The sequence below is a fragment of the Eptatretus burgeri genome, chromosome 18, assembly GCF_056783735.1.
Source record: "Eptatretus burgeri isolate ZD-2024b chromosome 18, Ebu_testis_v1, whole genome shotgun sequence".
NCBI classification, from domain to species: Eukaryota; Metazoa; Chordata; class Myxini; order Myxiniformes; family Myxinidae; genus Eptatretus; species Eptatretus burgeri.
Window position 1 is genome coordinate 3,249,501 of NC_140978.1, and position 20,078 is coordinate 3,269,578.

At 41.6% G+C, this 20,078-nt stretch overlaps 1 protein-coding gene across 2 annotated transcripts in view; it reads left to right on the forward strand.

Moving 5' to 3' along the window:
• LOC147008480 (PDZ and LIM domain protein 3-like) overlaps window positions 1-17,525 on the forward strand; it is a 148,470-nt gene extending 130,945 nt beyond the window's left edge. Inside the window, exon 8 of one of the 2 annotated variants that reach the window (XM_085863901.1) lies at window positions 17,381-17,525. In XM_085863901.1, the coding sequence (XP_085720027.1) occupies window positions 17,381-17,510 (130 nt within the window). In that variant the 3' untranslated portion in view covers window positions 17,511-17,525. Of the gene's footprint in view, window positions 1-5,243; window positions 5,613-17,380 lie in introns of those variants that run through there. The other variant, XM_085863902.1, reaches the window with a different exon arrangement.
• Window positions 17,526-20,078: the final 2,553 nt, after the last annotated feature.

Genomic DNA, 20,078 nt, shown 5'->3' on the forward strand with positions numbered 1-20,078 from the left:
CTCTCTTAAAGCACTGCCCTCACTCCCCCACACCCCCAGGGATACCTCTGGCTATGGCTTCCCCCCACTCCCACCTCATGTTTATATGTGCACTGTACCGTCCACAAGACAGTGATGACTCCATTGACACCTCACTATCTGAAACCATGGACCAACTTCTATCTTCTCATCCCAACTCTTTCTTCCTCATATGTGGCGACTTAAATTGTCATCATGCCAGTTGGCTCGGTGTGGGTACCTCTCTCACCTGTCACGGCACTTCAGTAAAATACTTCTGCGACTCATTGGGACTGACAGAATCTGTCAACTTCCCGATCCGGATCTCAACCAACGGTACCCCATCTCTTCTGGATCTGATATTGATGTATTTCCCTGAAAATATCTGCTGTTCTCCCTCTGCTCCAATTGGTTCATCTGACAACATGCTTGTCAAAGTAGAGATCTCTCTGGCTGTAATTAGAGAACCACCTGAGCACTGTCGAGTCTGGCATTTCACTCCGGCTGACTGGCAGGGTCTTCAAGCAGCCATCAAACTTATAGACTGGTCTCCCATCTCTACTTTCTCCGACATCAACTCATCCTGGGAATTCTTTCAAAGAAAGTTGCTCTCTCTCTCATGCACAGATTTATCCCATCTCGTCATCAGTTGTCCTACCCTTCCTTCCACCCATGATACACTGAAGCTTGTGGCGAGGCAGTTGTCCTGAAACAACTTGCCTTCGCCTCATGGAATACAAATCCAGCTGAAGGCAATCTCAGTTCCTTCCACAAAGCTCGGAACAAGTGTGTGTCTACCCTCAGGAGAGCCAAAAAACAACATCTTTCCAAACTCAACTCTGAACTCTCAACCCTCTCTCCCTCCTCCAACTCCTGGTGTTGTCTATTTATGTCTGTTTCTGGTGTATGTTCCCCCTCCATCCCCTCCCTTACCTCAAATGGCCAAACAGATAACACTGCACGTGAAAAGGCTGAATGCCTAAACTCCATGTTTGCTTCTAAATCTTATGTCCCAAACCCACCACTTTCTCCACCCACCTTCCCCCCGTCGCACCCAGCTGTTCCTGTAATCTGTGTCCTTTTTTTTCCTGACAAGGTGGAGAGCTTGCTGTCAAACCAAAACTCAGATTCCGCAACCAGTCCAGATGGCATCATGCTTTTCATCAGTGATCTCTCCGACTCTCTGGAGAATCCTCTTTATCTCTTTGCTGATGACTCCACACTCTGCTGTACCATCTGGGATCCCTCAGATCTGCAAGCAGGAGCCTCTTCACTCTCTGTAGATCTGCTAAAATCACAAGCTTGTCCATCATGTGGAACATGTCTTTCAATCGTGACAAATTTCACACTCTCACTATGTCTCTCTGAAAGGACCATCTGGAGCACCCCCCCACCCCTCCCCCATCTAATTTCTCAACAGTCCCCTTGAAGAAGTTCGTCTTTTCATTCAAACTTTTGAGCCTCATTATCTGCCATGAGCTTTCCTGGGAAAGCAAAAATCTCCAAGCTGGTCTCCAAAGCCAATCGCCAATTGGGCATCCTCCATCGTGCAAAGTCCTTCCTTGGCACAACTGAACTCTTGACCACATACAAAGCTTTCATCCGCAGCCTGATGGAGTAATGCTCTCCCCTCTGGGCTGGTGCTCCCACCTCTCACCTTTCTCGGCTTTACGCGGTGAAAACCAAAGCGTTCAAGATCATTGGTATCTACTGCAATGAAGCTGAACCATTTGGTCTCTCACTCTCTCATCACAGACAGTTCAGTGGTCTTTCTGTCTTCTACCATCTCCTCTCTGGCCTCAGCACCCCCTGCTCTGTCTGCTCTCTGTCCAGCCCCTATTTCCACAGGGAGTTCAAGGTCTGCCAGCAATTTCCTTCTGGCTAAACTACCAAAATCAAGAATCACTGCTCACATTCACTCTTTCATTCCTCTTTTTTCCCGCCTTTGGAATAAACTCCCACACACTCTTCAATCCCACTCTTCCCTCCAGGTCTTCAAAATAGCTGGTCACCACCATCTCGTCTTCCCACGTCCAAAACCATGATTTTTTTCTACCCCCGTTAATCCTTCCCCAACCCACCTCCTTCATATTCCCTGCTTTCCTTCCTTAAAGTCCCTGTAGTGTCCATCTTGTTTACCCCATATCACCTGCCCTATCCCTCTCCCTTTCACAGATTTCCTCATGTGATTATTCACCACTGTTTTGTGCTTCCCTCTCCCACCCCTCTTGTCTCCTGCTCTCTTTTGTTATACATTCTGTGTGTTAGCTCTTATGCGAGCCTTGACATTGTACATTCTCATAAAAAAAGAAAAAACAGATGGACGGACGGACTGACGGACGGACGACGCACCATCCCGTAAGCTCCCCGGAACTACCTTCCAGGTGAGCTGAAAAGGAGCAAAAACTGATCCCCTCAACTACAGACCTATCACCTTACTTCCAATCATCGCAGTTGATATGAAATCCTTCCTTTTCTCCAACAACCTCATCTCTGATCACCAATTTGGTTTCACACCAGGTCACTCCACCTTGGATATGCTGCTTATACTGACCCAACAATTGATGGAGGCCATCAATGTCAGGCATTACATCAAGGCCATTTCTCTGGACATAGCTTGTGCTTTTGATACAGTATGACATCCTGCCTTACTCTTCAAATTATCTGCCGATGGCATCCAGAGCTAAGTGCACACTTGGCTTCCTGACTTCCTCCACTGTCATAGCCAGCTTATAGCACTCAATGGAATTATTTCATCTCCTCTCTTTGTCAAGGCTGGAGTCCCTCAAGGCAGTGTTCTGGACCCAGTCCTATTCCTGTTCTTCAGCAATGATCTCCCTGACTATGGAAAATCCTCTTTATCTATCTGCTGATGACTCTAACCTCAGCCGTGACATCATTCATCCTTCTGATAGGCAGGCTGCAGCCTCTTCCCTCTCCTCAGAGCATGAAAAAAAAATCACAAGCTGGTCAAACACTTGGAATATGTCTTTCAATCCTGACAAATCTCACACTCTCACTCTCTCTCCGAAAGGACCATCTGGCAAACCTTCCTATCTATTTTCTTCACAGTCCTCTTGAGATAGTTCAGTCATTCAAACTCCTGGGTCTCACTATCAGCCATTATCTTATTTGGGCAAAGCACATTTCAAAGTTGGCCTCCAAAACCAGACACTGACTGGGCATCCTCCGTCGTATAAAATCCTTCCTTGGTACACCTGAACTCCTGTCCACCTACAAGGCCTTCATCCACAGCTTGATGGAGTACTGCTCTCCCCACTGGGCTGGCTCCCCCACCTCACATCTTGCTCATCTCGACCACGATGAAGCTGAGTTTCTGGGCCTATCACTTTGCCATCGCAGACAGGTCGGTGGTCTCTCTGTCTTGTCTTCTACCACCTCCTTTCTTTGTCTTGCTCCCTCTGCTCTTTCTGTGCTTTGTCCCCCCCCCCCCCAAAGGTCTCTGCAGGGCTCACATGGTCTGCCATCAACCCCATAATTCCAGGATCACTGCTCACCTTCACTCATTTGTTTCTCTTTTTCTCCACCTGTTGAATCATGTTCCACATTCTCTTCAATATCTTTCTTCACTCCAGGTCTTCAAGACAGCTGTTCACCACCATCTCCAATCATCACCAATCCAAAACCTTCATCTGGTTTTACCCTCGTTAACTCCCAAACCAATCACTCCTTCCAACTTTCTAGTTTTCCCTCCTTGAAGTTGCCTTCTGTATCTATCTTATCCACCCCCATGCAAGAAGTCGAAAAAGGAGACCAACAGATGACGCATGATAACAATACCTTATATGGAATGTAAATTCCAGATAAGCTAAAAAAAAAAAATGTAATATTTATGACCCTGCAACTGCCTGGGTCCTTGGTGATTCATATTTTACCATTTCAACTTTGTGAAACCACTTTTTTGGACTGTATATGCAAAAATGACAGCAGACATGATCTATTATATACCTAAACCACCCTGGTAATGCCTGAGCTTGTAACACTGTTCTCATCATCACTTCTCCACCCTCCACATCACCCCAACCTCTGATTCTGCACAACCAACCCACGATTCTGCTCCACATCAATTGTTTGTCCAAGTCTCCTTCTATCTTCGCCTTCAACTCTGCAGTTGGTCCCATCTCTCTCCACTTCTCCTTTTGCGTGTTGTCCATCCTTTTCTTTTTCTGTTACATCTTGATCCATTAATTGTACTAGCTCTTCCACGAGCCTTAACTCTGAATGCAAAAAATATAAATAGGACCACTGGACCTGTAGCTTATCTGGACCCTGGCCTAATGTTGTAACCCAAATTTGGTAGCATTCTGACTGGTGGGTTTGGAGAAGATGATTTTTGAAGAAATTTACTATGACGGCCATTTCGACCTATTTAAAATCATGTGACCGGAACGAGCTTTGCAATTCCTGTTACCAGTCATGAGAGGAATGTTGCTGCCAAATTTCAGCTGGACCAGCCCAATGGTTTGGCCTGAGAAGTCGAAAAAGGAGACCAACAGATGACGCATGATAATACCTTATATGGAATGTAAATTCCAGATAAGCTAAAAAAAAATGTAATATTTATGACCCTGCAACTGCCTGGGTCATTGGTGATTAATATTTTACCATTTCAACTTTGTGAAACCACTTTTTTGGACTGTATATGCAAAAATGACACAGACATGATCTATTACATACCTAAACCACACTGGTAATGCCTGAGCTTGTAACACTGTTCTCATCATCACTTCTCCACCCTCCACATCACCATACCCAAGTGAATTCGAGATTATAAAATGTTAAATTAATGGTTTGCTGATGTAGCACAGGTTTCATGGGCTAAATTGCCTCCTCCACCGTTCAAGTTTCTTATGACTCTATTTAATACATACGACTATGATTAAATTCCAGAGCAAACCAGACTCAGTGGCATCATGGTAAGAGTATCTGCTCTGAGTCTGCGAGGTCAATGGTTTGAGCCCGAGCCGAGTCATACCAAAGACTATGAAAATGGAACATGCTGGATGCTTCCTTGCTTGATGCTCAGCATTTAAAGGATAAAGCATGGAACAACCCCCACTGAGTTTGGAGAGAAAAGTGATGTTGTAACTCTGACGTTGCTGGTACCCATAGTGCTCTGAGAAGTGATGTAATGTCTCCCAATCTCAGTGGCTGTGTTTGTGTGAAAGTCGAGTCTGGTGTTGTCTCATGTATCTGTCTGCATGTGTGCATGATTTGTGTTGCAGCTCCTCCTGCCAGATGCCCCATGTCCAAGGTTAAAAAAAAATATTTCAAGACGTCCCAGGTACCTTATATCGGCAATCTTGGTGGGATTCTAGATATTGCATATGCATCAACAAATTGTGTCCACATGTTTTGTCTGGGAATTTATCGACATCGATGTGATGAATGAAAACAATTTTGTCCAAACCAATTTTTTCTTGACCCTGTACTTCCTGCGTCTTTAGTGTTTGATATGGTACAATATAATTCAACTTTGTGCGATCTGTAGTTTGGGAGAAGCTGCAAAACTGTTCATTGCAATCTCAGGTCATCTCCCATCCAAAAACATGACATTTTCCACCTCTGCTATTCCCTCTCCACTCCCCCCCCCCTTTCACCCCAAGCCCCCTCCTTCCAAATGTCCAGTTTTTCCTTCCTAAAAGTTTGCTTCTGTATCCATCCTGTCCACCCTGTGTGTTGTCCTCTATCCAAAGCGCCTTCTATTTCATCCTTCAACCCTGCTGTTGGTGTTTCCCCTCTCTCGACTGTTCCTTTTCTTCTGATGCATCCTGATCCATTCAGTGTTCCATGCAGTGCCCAAAGAAAGTCGACACCCCCTTTCAAAATTTTCACCTTTTTTTGCCTTATATCCTGCAATTAAATTGCATTAAATCAAACTTTTACCACCTTCATTAAGACATCATAACCCACAACTTCAAAGTGAAAAACAAATATCAGAAAATTAATTAACAATAAAATACAAGAATATCTTGGTTCGATAAGTGTCCACCCCCCTGAGTTAATACTTGGTGGAAGCACCTTTGACAGCAATTACAGCTGTGAGTCTGTTGGGCTAGATCTCTACCAACTTTCCACACCTTGATTGGGCAACATTTGCCCATTCTTCCTCACAAAACTGTTCAAGATCAGTCAAGTTGTGTGGAGAGCATTGATGGACAGCAATCTTCAAGTCATGCCAGAGATTTTTAATTGGATTTCGGTCAGACCTCTGACTGGGTCATTGAAGGACAATTATCTTTTTGTTCCTTAGCCACTCCAGTGTAGCTTTGGCTGTGTGCTCCGAGTCGTTGTCATGCTAAAAGGTGAACTTCCATCCCGATTTCAGCTTTCTTGCAGAGGGCAACAGGTTTTCCTCTCAGATTTTTCTGTATTTTGCTCAATCCATTTTCCCTTCCATCCTGATAAGTGCCCCAATCCTTACTGATGAGAAACATCCCCATAACATGATGCTGCCACCACTATGCATGATAGTGGGGATGGTGTTCTTTGGGTGATGTTGTACTGTGTTGAGTTTGTGCCAAAAGTAACGTCTTGCATTTAGGCCAAAAAGTTCCATCTTGGTTTTGTCAGACCACAAAACTTTTTGCCACATCTCCAAAATATTTATTTGCAAACCTCAAACAGGACTTGATGTGGGCTTTTTTGAGTAATGGCTTCCTTCTTGCCACCTTACCATACAGGCCAGACTTGTGGAGTGCTTGGGATATTTTTGTCACATGCACACAGTGACCATTTTTGCCATAAAGGCCTGTAGCTCTTTTCAAGTTGCCATTGGCCTCTTGATGGTCTCTCTAATCAGTTTCCTTATTTGGTCATCCAGTTTGGAGGGACGGCCTGATCTAGGCAGAGTCTTGGTGGTACCATATGCCTTCCACTTCTGAATGATTGTCTTGACTGCACTCTAAGGGACATTCAAGGCCTTTGAAATGTTTTTATACCCATCCCCTGATCTGTGCCTTTCCACATATTTATCTCGAATGTCTATTGAAAGCTCCTTGGTGATCATGGTTGAGTCTTTGCTGTGAAATGCACTACCCAGCAGAGGAAACCTACAGGAACAGCTGATTTTATTTTGAAATAATCAGAATCACTAAATTTAACACAAGTGGAGGCCAATTAACTTGGTGTGTGATTTTGAAGCTGATTGGTAACACCTGAGCTCATTTACCATTGCTATTATAAGGGGGGGGGGGGCACTTATCCAACCAAGATATTCTACTTTTGTATTTTTAATTAATTTTCTGAAACTTGTAGAGTTTGTTTTTCACTTGGAAGTTGTGGGTTATGTTGTGCAAATAAGGGTGGGGAAAAAAAAATCTGATTGAAAGCAATTTACTTCCAGGCTATAAGGCAACAAAAGGTGAAAAATTTGAAAGCTGTTGCAGACTTTCTGGACGCACTGGACATACGTTTTTGGAGTTTTGCCCAAATGAATATTTTTGTCCGACGCTTATGTTTCTATTTGCATGATAAAGTTATTGATGGAACAAGTTTTGCCAAAAATTTTGATTAAAGCCTGTTGCCATAAATCAGGAATTTATTAAGTTTCTTGTCAAGATTTCTTGCTTACAAAGTAGTACATTTATTTTCAACTCTCATATCTCTCTTTTTTTTTCCATCCACAAGTGAATTGTATTTTGGCTACAAAAATCTAGACTAACAGAAGAGCTCAGCGACAGGGAGCAAAAAAAAGGCAATACATTGATACTGGAGCAGTGGGTTAACAGGCAGATGCAATAAATAAGGGAACAACAGTACTCTGGCACATGTCAACAACTATTGGTTGGAATGAAAATGCCATAGGCAGTTTCATTGCCAGAATTTAATCCAGGCAAAAAAGCCCCCAAAAAATGAATCGACATTCCTATTCCCCTTGCCAACATTATCCAATTATCCACAAGTTCCCCCATTGAGGAAATCCACAAAGTATTGACCATCTACATTTTTCGATGTAAACTTCCTTCCAGGAGGTTATTGAGCTCGTCAGGAGTGTGAATAAAGTCAAAGGAAATCGATGTATGTTTATTTCGACGCTTAATAACAGCTCCACTGAACGATCGAAACAGCAGTTTCGGATCACCAACTCAAAGACAAATTTGGCAGCCAAAATGACTTGGGCTAAGACTTGAATAATGACACTGACTGAAAATATGATTGGCATGTGGGCATTTTTCAGTCGTTTGAACAATCTTTCCTTCATTGGAGAAAAGAAGAATGAGAAATGCAGAATAAAGTGCAATGAAGAGTAATTTTGGAATATAAAACTTATTTTGATGAATATAAATCAAGTGAGGGCTGTTTACATTGTCAAATGGAAGACAATATGGAGTTATATTAAAATCTTAAGTTAATTGAGGATCATTTATAAACCAGATTTCAAGAAAGTGCTTCCCATTGGTTATTCGTGACAGACCCTCAAGATGAACAATGAAGGAAGAGCAAAAGTAAGACTTGTGGGAATTTCAACGTTTTTTTCGGCACAGAAATTCATTTATTCTGTGAATTGTAGAGTGAATAAAGTATTCCAAAAAGCAAGAAGAAATTAAATTATAGAAGTAAACTGGAATTAGTTTTGGGGAGAGTTTTAAACAAAAGGGTTTCGTGATTGAAATTTGTTGTAACCAAAGCAAATGTAATTGGCAAAATATGATTGTAAAGTAAGGAAAGCATCAATTAAATAACTTCAAATGACAACGATTGTCCACGGTTTTCATGAGTTTTTTTTTTATTCATGAGTTTTCAAGTTTGACAAAATCTGTGGTCATGGAATCCATGAAAACGCATGCATTGTGGGTAATCATCCACATGAAGCCGCTATATTTACTCCAGGTGGAAACACCCTTTTGTGGGCAATTCTTGTTGTATATGGCGTCACACTTGTGGTTTGCCATTGCCAGCGTTGCTTCTCAAATAGGACATGGAAACTTGGCTGCCATGTTCATTCGCGTCTTTCAGAATCCACTGTTGATAGTTTTTGTAAAATCAGTTCATTTTAGGCAATTTCTGTGTATTTATTCCCTCCACCACTGAAGGTATGGAACGAAGTTATGTATTTACTCCTGTTTGTTTGTTTGGCTTTAAGAAGGATATCTCGAAATGTTATGAACAGATTCAGACAAAACTTGCTGTAAAGTTTTGGGGTGTGACAAGGACCAATTGATTAGATTTTGATGAAGATCCAGATCCGGATACAACAAAAAATCTTTTTTTTATTGTCTCAGTGATTCTTCATAATTCAGAGATAGGGCCAAAAACGATATATAGCACGGAATTTAAAAACATTGTGGACTGATTCGGACAAAACTTGGTGGAGGAGTTGGGTAGGTAACAAGAACAAGCGAATTAGATTTTGGTTCAGGTCCGGATCCAGATCCGGCCTTACAGTGGGATACCAAATGTAAACTGATCAGCCTGGCAGAGGTATGCGCTCTACCGAGTGCTGTTTTAGTTACCTCGACCACCAAAGGTTGACAGTGGTTATGTGTTCACCCCTGCCTGTATGTTGGGTGGTCGCTAGAGTACCCTTATTCTCAGTTTTTCCATCTGTCTGTATGTTTGCTTGTATGTTTGTATGTAATGGACAGCTCTGGAGGCCAGAGGAGTTAACCGATTTTGATGAAACTTGACTGGTAGGTTCAAACCAGGATCTAGTTCTATGCTTTTGAGCACCGTTGCTATGGGCACCACCGTTGCCTAGCAACGGGACTTTGAAATTTTTGAGAAATACTGAAAAAAAAAAATTCGAAAATCAAACATCGGCTTCCGGGTTTTTATGTGCACTATAATCAACCTCTTTGGAAAAATTTTCAGCCCGATCCGTCAAAAACTGTATGACTAGTATGCAATTATGTAGCGACCACCCATGTCGCCTACCGGCTTGTCTCTTTGTTTGTCTTTAATGGCCAGCTCTGGAGGCCAGAGGAGTCAACCGATTTTGATGAAACTTGACTGGTAGGTGCATACCAGGATCTAGTTGTATGCTTTGGAGTACCGTTGCTATGGGCATCACCGTTGCCTAGCAACGGGACTTTGAAATTTTTGAAAAATCCTAAAAAAATTATTTTTTCGAAAATCAAAAATCGGCTTCCAGGTTTTTATGCGTACTATAATCAACCTCTTTGTCAAAAAAGTTCAGCCCGATCCGTCAAAAACTGAATGACTTGTATGCAATTATGTAGCGACCACCCATGTCGCTTACCGGCTTGTCTGTTTCTTTGTTTGTCTGTGAACAGGATATCCCAAAAGGTTACTGACGGATTCGAACAAAACTTGGTGGATAGCTTGGGTGTGTGACAAGGATTCAATGATTAGATTTTGGTGACGATCCGGATCAGGATTCAGATATAAGAATTTTTTGGTGACGATCCAGATCAAGATTCAGATACAATAATTTTTACAGTAATTCTTCATAATTGAGACATCGGGCCAAAAGCAATATCGAGCATGATATCTCCAAAAATTGTGGACGGATTATGACAAAATTTGGCGATGACTTGGGTCAGTGACAAGAACAAACCGATTAGACTATGGTTAAGGTCCGGATGCATATCCAGCATATCAGCGGGATACAACAAAACCTAAACTGTTAACCCTGGTGGAGGTATGTGCTCTATCGAGTGCCATTCTAGTTTTCTCTCAAAAGCCATATTTTTTTCGAGCTGCCAAAGGACAATCTGCTTGTGGATATTAGCGATATCATGCTATATTGTTACTTTTAATAAATTTACAGATGAAGAGCCAAAATGAAACAAAGGAAAATGGTGGATGATAACAAACAGACCAGCTACAGAGCATTGAGAGGAAATTCAAAGAAAATGGTGAGAATATTGTCTCAGTAGGGGTAGTAAATCTCAGTTGTGGGAATGGGAGAGAACATGAAGAGGCTGTGGGCAGGGGACTCAAAATCCTTTTGGGAAAATATCGCGACAACTGACCGAGGAAGATGGTTCCACAGATGAGAAAAGATGGGATTGAAAGAATGAAGGTAAGCATTGTGTTTAAATTTTGCATTTAAACCATTCCAGTGATAATGGTAGAAACCAAAACCGATCCAGTGGTAGATACCAGACATGTCAACGAGTCACTTGAGCCAACTCTCAAATAAGTCTCAAGTCAGGTCTCAAGTCTTTGAAGGCAAGTCTCAAATCTTTAAGGGCAAGTCTCAAGTTACCATAGTATTATTTCAACTTGTGTCAAGTCCCAAATTTACTTGTAAACCTTGAAGTACAAGCTATCAAAGAATTATGAAGAAAATGGTGTTGCGCTTCATGGTGTGAACAACTGCATATTGGCGGTAGATGGAACCGTGTGGTGCACAGTCATCACCACCACCCAGTACATAGCTGGCACAAAGACAGGGTAGGTCTGGTGCGTTTTAGCAATACTCATCCACATTTCATGCAACTAGTGGCACTCACAGTTAGTGCCAAACTCACACTGGCACTGAGCCGAAATTGAGCCAACATGTGACTCTCTGAACTGAACTTACCGGGAACGCTCTTTACAAATGTGCCACACTGCAAACTGTACCCCCTCTGCCCCACAGCTATTTACCAATTCACCTTTCGGCACATATTTTTGTCATCCACATGCTTCACTCCCAATGGTGCAGCATATCACTGCATGCTTAACATGAAGACCCACAACAGATTCCAGCCAAATGTTCTTTGGGTTCATGGAACTCCATGGTGAGTTGTTGTTTTTGTTGGTGTTGTGTAGCCCCAGATAGTTCTCTCGAATAAGCCCACGGCACAGAGACAGCTGATCAATCTCCCAGAAGTGACCCAGAGACCTTCACGAAGTCAGGGCCACGGCAGAGAGACAGAGAGAAGGGTGGAGAGAAAGAGAGACAGAGACAGAGGCAAAAAGGAAAAGGCCGGTCCATGGGTATCGATCAGCACTCTGACCGTGAGTGCGCCACCCTGACAAATCCGGGCAGCAGTGAAGATTGGGGAAGATTTGGCCTCCGACTCCATGGTGAGTTTCATTACGTGCTGGCTGTACTTTACATTTGTTTTCACAACGACTATCATCCTAATTCACATTTATCCACCCTTGGTTTCACTAATATAATTATTAAACGATTTACAACAAAAAATAACAATCTTGCATGTTCTAGATCCTAAGTCCCACAACAACAATAATTACATCATAAGCATCATACGCATCCCAAGTATAAAATCACCACAAAATACAGAAATTCTCATTTTCATAACAATATGCTTGAAAAAATTCTGAGGGTCATAAAATATTCCACACTATGTGTCAAAAGGTTAATATATGTCTCATGTAGTTCCATCACCTTCGACAATGTAGGATAAATTTCATCTCATCCAAAGTCAAGTGCATACTTTTCCTTGTCCATTCCAAATGATTCATTAGCATCAATATTTGGTGGAGACCACTTTTAAACTGAAATGTATTTGAATTTTTGAAAAGAAAGTATAAAGGTTGTTTTTTTTTTTTCCAAAAAAGTTAATAAAACTTTGTTGGAGATTTGTGGAATTGTATAGTTTTGAAGAGTTATAAAAGGAAGTGTTTTAAGGGGGGAGAGAGTGCAGAATTATCGATCACATACTCAAGGTGCTCAAGTGTTCATTTATTTGACAATATTTCCATGTGATGTGGGTGGTAAAGCTTCGTGAATCACTACTGAGGGAGTATTTGGAAAATTTTCACCAAACCTTGCACGTGGTGTACAGGCCCAGGTCACAGCCTTTTGTTTGTGTGGAAATGGTGATGACTGCTCCCACAATAACCACGATACCACTATAGAAGTTGAACTTGGGTAGGTGGACAAGAAAATATTAATTCATTTGTTTCCCTAGAATACTATTTATTACTCACGAGCCACTATTATTACGATGAACCGAGGTCTAATGTTTCTTGGTATGAGATCTTCACAACAGTCCAAGAAAGGAAACGTTTCTCACTTTTCAATATCCATATACTCCTACTACTTCTTTCATGCTCCCAATTATTCCCTTCTTCCGGCAAGGGAAAGTTTATGGCCCAAGTCTTTCACAAAACATGCCTGACATTCGACTGAAAAAGATATTAGTAGTCAGTAAGTAAAAATATATTCTGACTAACGACATATCTGCAATGGAGTGGAGATTTGTTCAAGATCAGTTCCAGCCTTGAAACGTTTCTCAACAGGGTGGCCACAATGTATTGTCACCCCTTGTAAAAATTGACATTTCCTTTCATCATGCTGTGTCGGGTGTTCCAAAAGACCTGGACAAATTTGGTTGTTAGTATATTTAGTACCACAAATGATACAATGATACCCTTTGTTTTATATGATACAGAAACTCATAAGGTTTTATTTATTTTCAGGTCTGGTGGTGTCATGTGAAATAAAATGGCGAGTAAACAGGAGAAAGCTCAGTATGTCGAATGGTTCATCGAGACGAGATCCGACACGCAAGTACGGCGTAATTTCCGCACAAGGTGTGGAAGGAATCCGACATTGTGCACTGGTATCAGAGAGTGGTACAAGAAGTTTCAGGAGACGGGAAGTTGTCAAACACAGAAAAGTTCTGGTCAACCAAGCACAAGTGCAGCAGACGTTGAACGAGTGCATAAATCATTTCAACAAAGTCCCAGAAAATCAATCTGATGCAGATCCAGAGAACTGAGACTACCAACCACTGTACACAGGATTTTGCATAAAACACTGAAGCTTTATGCTTTTAAAGGTGCAGATTCTGCAGGAACTCAAACCAAATGACGGACCTAAACGCAAGGCCTTTGCCTTGGAAATGCTCAGTCGTATCGAGGATTATGAAGATTACCTGAAAAAGGTCATGTTCACAGACGAAGCTTGCTTTCATGTATCGGGGAAGGTTAACTGGCACAATTTGAGGATCTGGTGCTCTGAAAACCCCCACATGGTCATTGAACACATACGTGACAGTCCAAAAGTCAATGTGTGATGTGGCCTCCTCCATGACCACTTGGTGGGTCCGTTTTTGTTTGCAGAGGATACAGTGACCTCAACAATTTGCATGAACATGTTGGAAGAATTCACCTTCCCACGGATTGAAGACCTGCAACCCAATATCATTTTTCAACAGGACGGCACTCCCCCTCATTGGGTCTTAGTCAGTCGAGCCATCCTGAATTAAAATTTTGCAGGTCGCTGGATTGGCTGAGATGGACTAACCACCTGCCCCCCACGATCACCAGACATAACTCCCCTTGATTTTTTTTCAATAGGAGTTTGTCAATGATGTTGTCGACAACACGAAGGTGGCAAACCTGCAGGATCTTCATTCTCGGATCACAGTTGCATGCGCACTGGTGGATGCAAACATGCTGAGCCGAACATGACAATAACTCGTGTACCAACTTGATGTCCTGCGCACGACAAATGGAGCTCACATTGCAGTGCATTAATCGTGTGCATAATACTTTATGAGGTTCTGCATCATATAATCCAAAGGCTATCTTTATATCATTTGTGGTTCTAAATATATTAACAACCAAAGTTGTCCAGGTCTTTTTGGAAGACCCTGTATTAGCGAATGCAGTGAGCTTCATACTTAACGCGTGCACGTGAGAGAATAGGAAACAACAACAACAACACAATACCCCTGGCTATTTGGAATCCGTGTCGTTAGCTATGACCTTTTGCTTCCGGTTGTTTTTAAACGCTGTGCGGTGTATAAACATGATTGGGTTTTATTTCTATCTTGTGAATATTACTTAACGCGTGCACATGAGAGAATAGGAAACAACAAAAACAACACAATACCCTGCCAATTGTGAATCCGTGTCGTTGGCGATGACCCTTTTGCTTCCGTTTTTCTTTTGTTTCTGGGTTTTTTTTTTGTTTCCGGTTTTTGTCATTGGGAATGATGCATGCCGGGAGATAAAGGCATCGTCGGAGACCTGAAAGACCCAAATAATATCAAACATGGTGTATATTTCCTCCACTGATTTTAATAAAGATATCTCCCGCATCATCAAAAAATAATTTTTAATCATGATTAAATGATCATCCGAATGAATCCGAATGATCATCCGCTGATCCCGAATCCAGGCCGAAGTAACCGGAAATTGTATATACAGTTATCAACAAGTTATAGGTAAAGTCAGAAGCGAATGTAAGAAGAATTCTATGTTCGCTTCTCGGCTTTGCCTATTCCATATTAGCTTACAACACTGAATGGTTCCACAAATTACACCACAGACATTTGCAGAAGAGTACCAACTTCTTCACTTTGTTACACATGGTACAGCGTATGACACAAGCCTTAAGGGTCCAGTGGATCTGTTTGTGCTCCATCAATGTCTTTACAGAGAATAATTTTGCATCATGTTCTACCGGACATTTTCTGTAGCATTTTTGTTCGATGACTCTTGAACGAACATTGGGTGATATGGGTGAAATTTTATGTCAACCTTTATGTGCTTTTGCATTGTCAAACGTGGTATTTCAAGCTCCGCGGATCGTTCGTCGATCCTTTTTGGTGACCTGACAATAGATTCTTCAACCATTTCGCACTGCTGACATCTGTTTGGTTGATAGCCTTCCAGTTCTTGGCATATCTTTTATGTTGCCTGTTACAGAGTTTATGTTCCCAATGCATAAGTGTCTTTTTATAGAAAACTTCTTGGCAGATTCGTTCCTGGAAGTTGACGTGCACCTCTTCCCTTTTTTTCCCGGTTTGTAGACGTTCGTGAACCCAGAAACTGACAACAATCCGTTATTCAATGGTGTAATAATTGTGTGTATCACCAAACTATGGTTACGTTCACTTGATCTGAAAAAAGGGAAAAAGGAAACTAATTCATACTCTGCACACAAAGGCAATGTGACAGTTTTTACAAGGGGTGACAAGACAATGTGGCCACCATACACATGTCGTGAACACTCCAAAGATCTGTTAAAAGGATGGGCCTCCATTATGTTTTATTGGAACTACCACTGAACCTGTCACTCTGCTGACGGTAGTTTAACAACATAACTTCGATATGTTACATTACAGTCATACAGTTTAATGACAGTCAATATTTGCAATTTTTTTCATTCCAGAAACATTGTTTCGAGACGAACTAATGAACGAATATTGAACTAATGTGAACTGGTTGTTTAAACAACCCAGCGTTCATTTTACTAATAAAAACACTTATTCACCAAAAAAATAATATTATGAATTCGTTTTATGATCCCAGGGATCAGATGTTATGACATTTTTTAGATCCTCGTGGAGGATCTCTAAGTCTTACTCACGTTGTTGTTCTTGTGGACTTTTTTGTTTCACAGCCTACAGTTTTCATCGAAACTTCCTGAAACTTGGCATATATATGTAAAAAATACCCTGCGCAGACAGTAACCATCTCCGATTTTGAAAATTCCTCCTAGAAAAAAGTTATGACGTCAAAATATCTCCGCTAATGGAAATCGCCTAAAAAATTATCTACGAAACTCGGCAAGCTTTTTGAATTCTGTTTGCGGGAATTGAACAGGGCATTAGCAGAGATGAATTACCTCACATATGATACATCCCTATGACGTCATATCAATTTTATGACGTCACTCCTATTTTTTGACATTTTTGTTTCACAACCCATTGTTTTCATCGGATCTTCGTGAAACTTGCCATGTATAAGCAGAAAGCCCACGCGCAGGCAGTAACCATCTCCGATTTAGGAAATTCTTCCTAGAAAAAAAGTTGACGTCATAATATCGCGGGTAATGGAAATCGCCTATACCATTATCTCCGAAACTAGGCAAGCTGTTTGAATTCTGTTTGCAGGAATCAAGCCGGGCATTAGCACAGATAATTTATCGCAAACCTGATACATCATAATGACGTCATATTCGTTTTTATGACGCCATCATTAAGTGGACGAGGGTCTTGGCTCATTTGAGCTTGTTTTTCCAAGTTCCAAAATGCTCATTCAGTCATGAATAATACACCACCATAAAAGGCCTTGCCTAGAGCTAGATGTAATGCCTTAATGATGTCCCAGACGTAACGGTGTATTTACAACACCACCCCTTACTAAATCTGTAATCCCGATGCCTTGCGTCTGGCATTCAGCCTGTTTCCTATGGGCATCAGGTAGTCAGATATATGGGTTATGTTGTTCAACTGCTCTCAGTGAAGCGACAGGATGGGTTGAGTGCTGGTGTGCATGTGTGTAGAGGCCTAGCCTAGTGCTAGATATAATACCGTAAATGACGTCCCAGATGTAATGCTGTAATGACGTCCCAGCGAAAATAGTGTGACAGACAGAGGGACAGACGGATGCAGAAATCCAGCTACTTAAAAATATATATCTCTGAGATATGCGATGATGTATCGTACTCTCTACACTCTTTCCTGATGCTGATCCTGCTCACCAGATTCTCTCAGCGAGGCAGCCTCGTGAGTGGAGGACCCTCGTGGTTGCAGCAGGTTGATCGGCATCTCAAGGAGATAGGGATGGGCCAGGCATCTGCCTGGGGGATGGCCAGACGGAGGACCCTGGAGTGAATGCAGCGACGCACTGCTCCGGCGCATGCTTCCACACCTGATCTGACCTGACTTTACAGAGCTTTGGTGGTGCCGAAGCAGTTTCTTGGTGAGGGTTATGCTGGGTGGTTTGTCATAGCCTTAACAATAGTCAGAGCAGGAGTTTGGCCATGCTGTGCTTCAAGTTCCTTCGGTCAGGGAAAAGACGTTGCATGGGTGGTTGGGTGAAGAATATTTGTATCCCATTATAAACCCTTATGCTTTGATAGTTCTTTCTTGAAGGATAGTACCAATTTGGTGGTTACTGCACCCTGGTAATTTATTCCACTCATTCAGAAATGCCTGATGCCAGACTGCGTGCAATGCCTGAGATATATATTTATATACACAAGGAGATGGTGGTGACCTCTTGTTTGAGATTAAAAGCCTCCAATCATTGTTGAGAGAACAGCAGGATGTTTAGAGTTGAGTGACCACAACATAATCCAAATTGGTGGTCAGAGATTAAGCTGTTGGAACACAGGAAATAATTAATGTGAATAGCAATGATGCATTCCATGGCTTTGTAGTGGATATGATCGTTCTTTGCTCCCTTTCTGTGGACAGGAGAAATTGTTCTTAACTTCCAGGCAGATGGGAGGTAGCCAAAACAGAAAAAGGGCAGGTGATATAGTAGAAGCAAAATTAGGAGAGCAGGATTTGAGAACCTGACCACTGATACCATTTGGGCCCATCACTGAAGCAGGGTCAAAGATAGATGGAACTTTCTATCCATTTTGGGGGGTTTCCCTGTTTGTGGACTACTCTGAAAGGGGTAGTGTAGTAACATGGCATTACGTCTGGAATGCTTCCTTGGAATCTTTCCCAGTGACTTTGAATGAATACAGAGAATTGTGATTGTCAACATTTGTGAAGTAGTTCATTGCTTCCTCTTTTGTGTAATCCTTCTGTGAATATCCATGGTGTGACTTTGAACTTCTGAAAAGTAAAGCAATGTTCACAGTAATTGTGCAAGGGATATTATTGCTCTACAAATCCTGATGATTGATTCACAGAAACTGTTTTTTTTTTTTGAACTGTGGGGGTTGTGGCGCATTATCCCATTGGGAAAGTCAATTGGACTTTGAGCTCTCGATAGTACTCTCTTTTAAGCTTCAGTATCTTGTGTGAGTTTCATCACGACTTGGCTATAAACTCTCATCCTTATGTTTTGCAGGTAGGGCATTCTATTTGAAGGTTATGCTATCTTTCAGGGGACCGGGGGGGGGGGGGTATTAACCTGGCCTTCCTGTCTGTTAACCTTAAATTATGGATATGAAAGATCCCAGGGTATGTTTTTACAAAAAATAAGCACCTAAGGTCATTGTTCCAGAAAAGGTAAATTGCAAATGTGGATACTCTATAACTGGTTCATCCCTGACTCCCTTCCTCCCTTCCTATACAGCACAAAGCTGTGGGGTAGCATCATTTGCTGAAGGCATGGCTGTGCCACTGTGGGTTCATGCAGGAATTTGGAATCTGTTCATGGTGTTGGCGAGAGCTCGCCTACTTTTCGCAAAAGACTCCATGGGATCTTTAATGTTCACCAACTAATGTCGGCAGACTGGGTGCCTAGTCTATCATACATCCAAGGGACACCCAGCACACAAATTGATAAATCACCCTGCCTGTGAAACACCGGGATGACTGTTCATAACTGGGTCAGGATTCATACTCTGGTTGGACAGCTTAGCGGCGAGTTTGTGAACCTCTTAAGTTTAGGCCATGTCCTGCCAGCCCACCTCCCTTTGATTTTGAATATGAACTCTCCCAACTGTGTTGTTCTTTCAGATCATATACAATATATATATATATATATATATATATATATATATATATATATATATATATATATATATATATATATATATATGAGAAAAGGTTGCGAAATGTCAATATCTCTCAACAGGGAGTTTATTAATCATTTTTTCTTGAATAAAATCGTTTTTCCAAAACATCTTCCTGACATATCGACTCCAAAATTTTACACTAATAAATAGGAACAATTTTATTTTAGGCTAAGTCCTTGGTAATGAACAAAGAGTAATTGTATATTGCTATTACAGACACATTGCACATCAAAGTCTTTCTTCCGCATTTCTCAACCCGTCCCCATCCCATGATCGGTTTTTTTTTTCAATAGAAAACTGAAGTGAAAATATGTGGTTAAAGCAAGACTTCTCTATTACAACACAGACTGAGCCAGATTAGGCAATCTGGCTGCCATGAAGAGACTTGTAAAGTATATCAGCAAAGAAAACATTCATGTTGTCATATTTCAGGAATACTGTTTTTACATTACCTGTTACAGCAACCTCAAGTCAGCACAACTTGTAATTTATAAACATGCACTACTATACAAAGTCATCTTTTGCCAGATTCTTACACAATAAAGCAGGACAATCCGGTTGGTTGTGTTATGTGTAGTCTTCAATGGTGTCTGATATGTCCCAGCCTTAGAGGCTCGTGAATTTCAAGACAGTTTCTTGAGACCTATCCTGTTCCTGGTATATGTTAATGCACTCTAAAACACACTATGTACTGTATTTC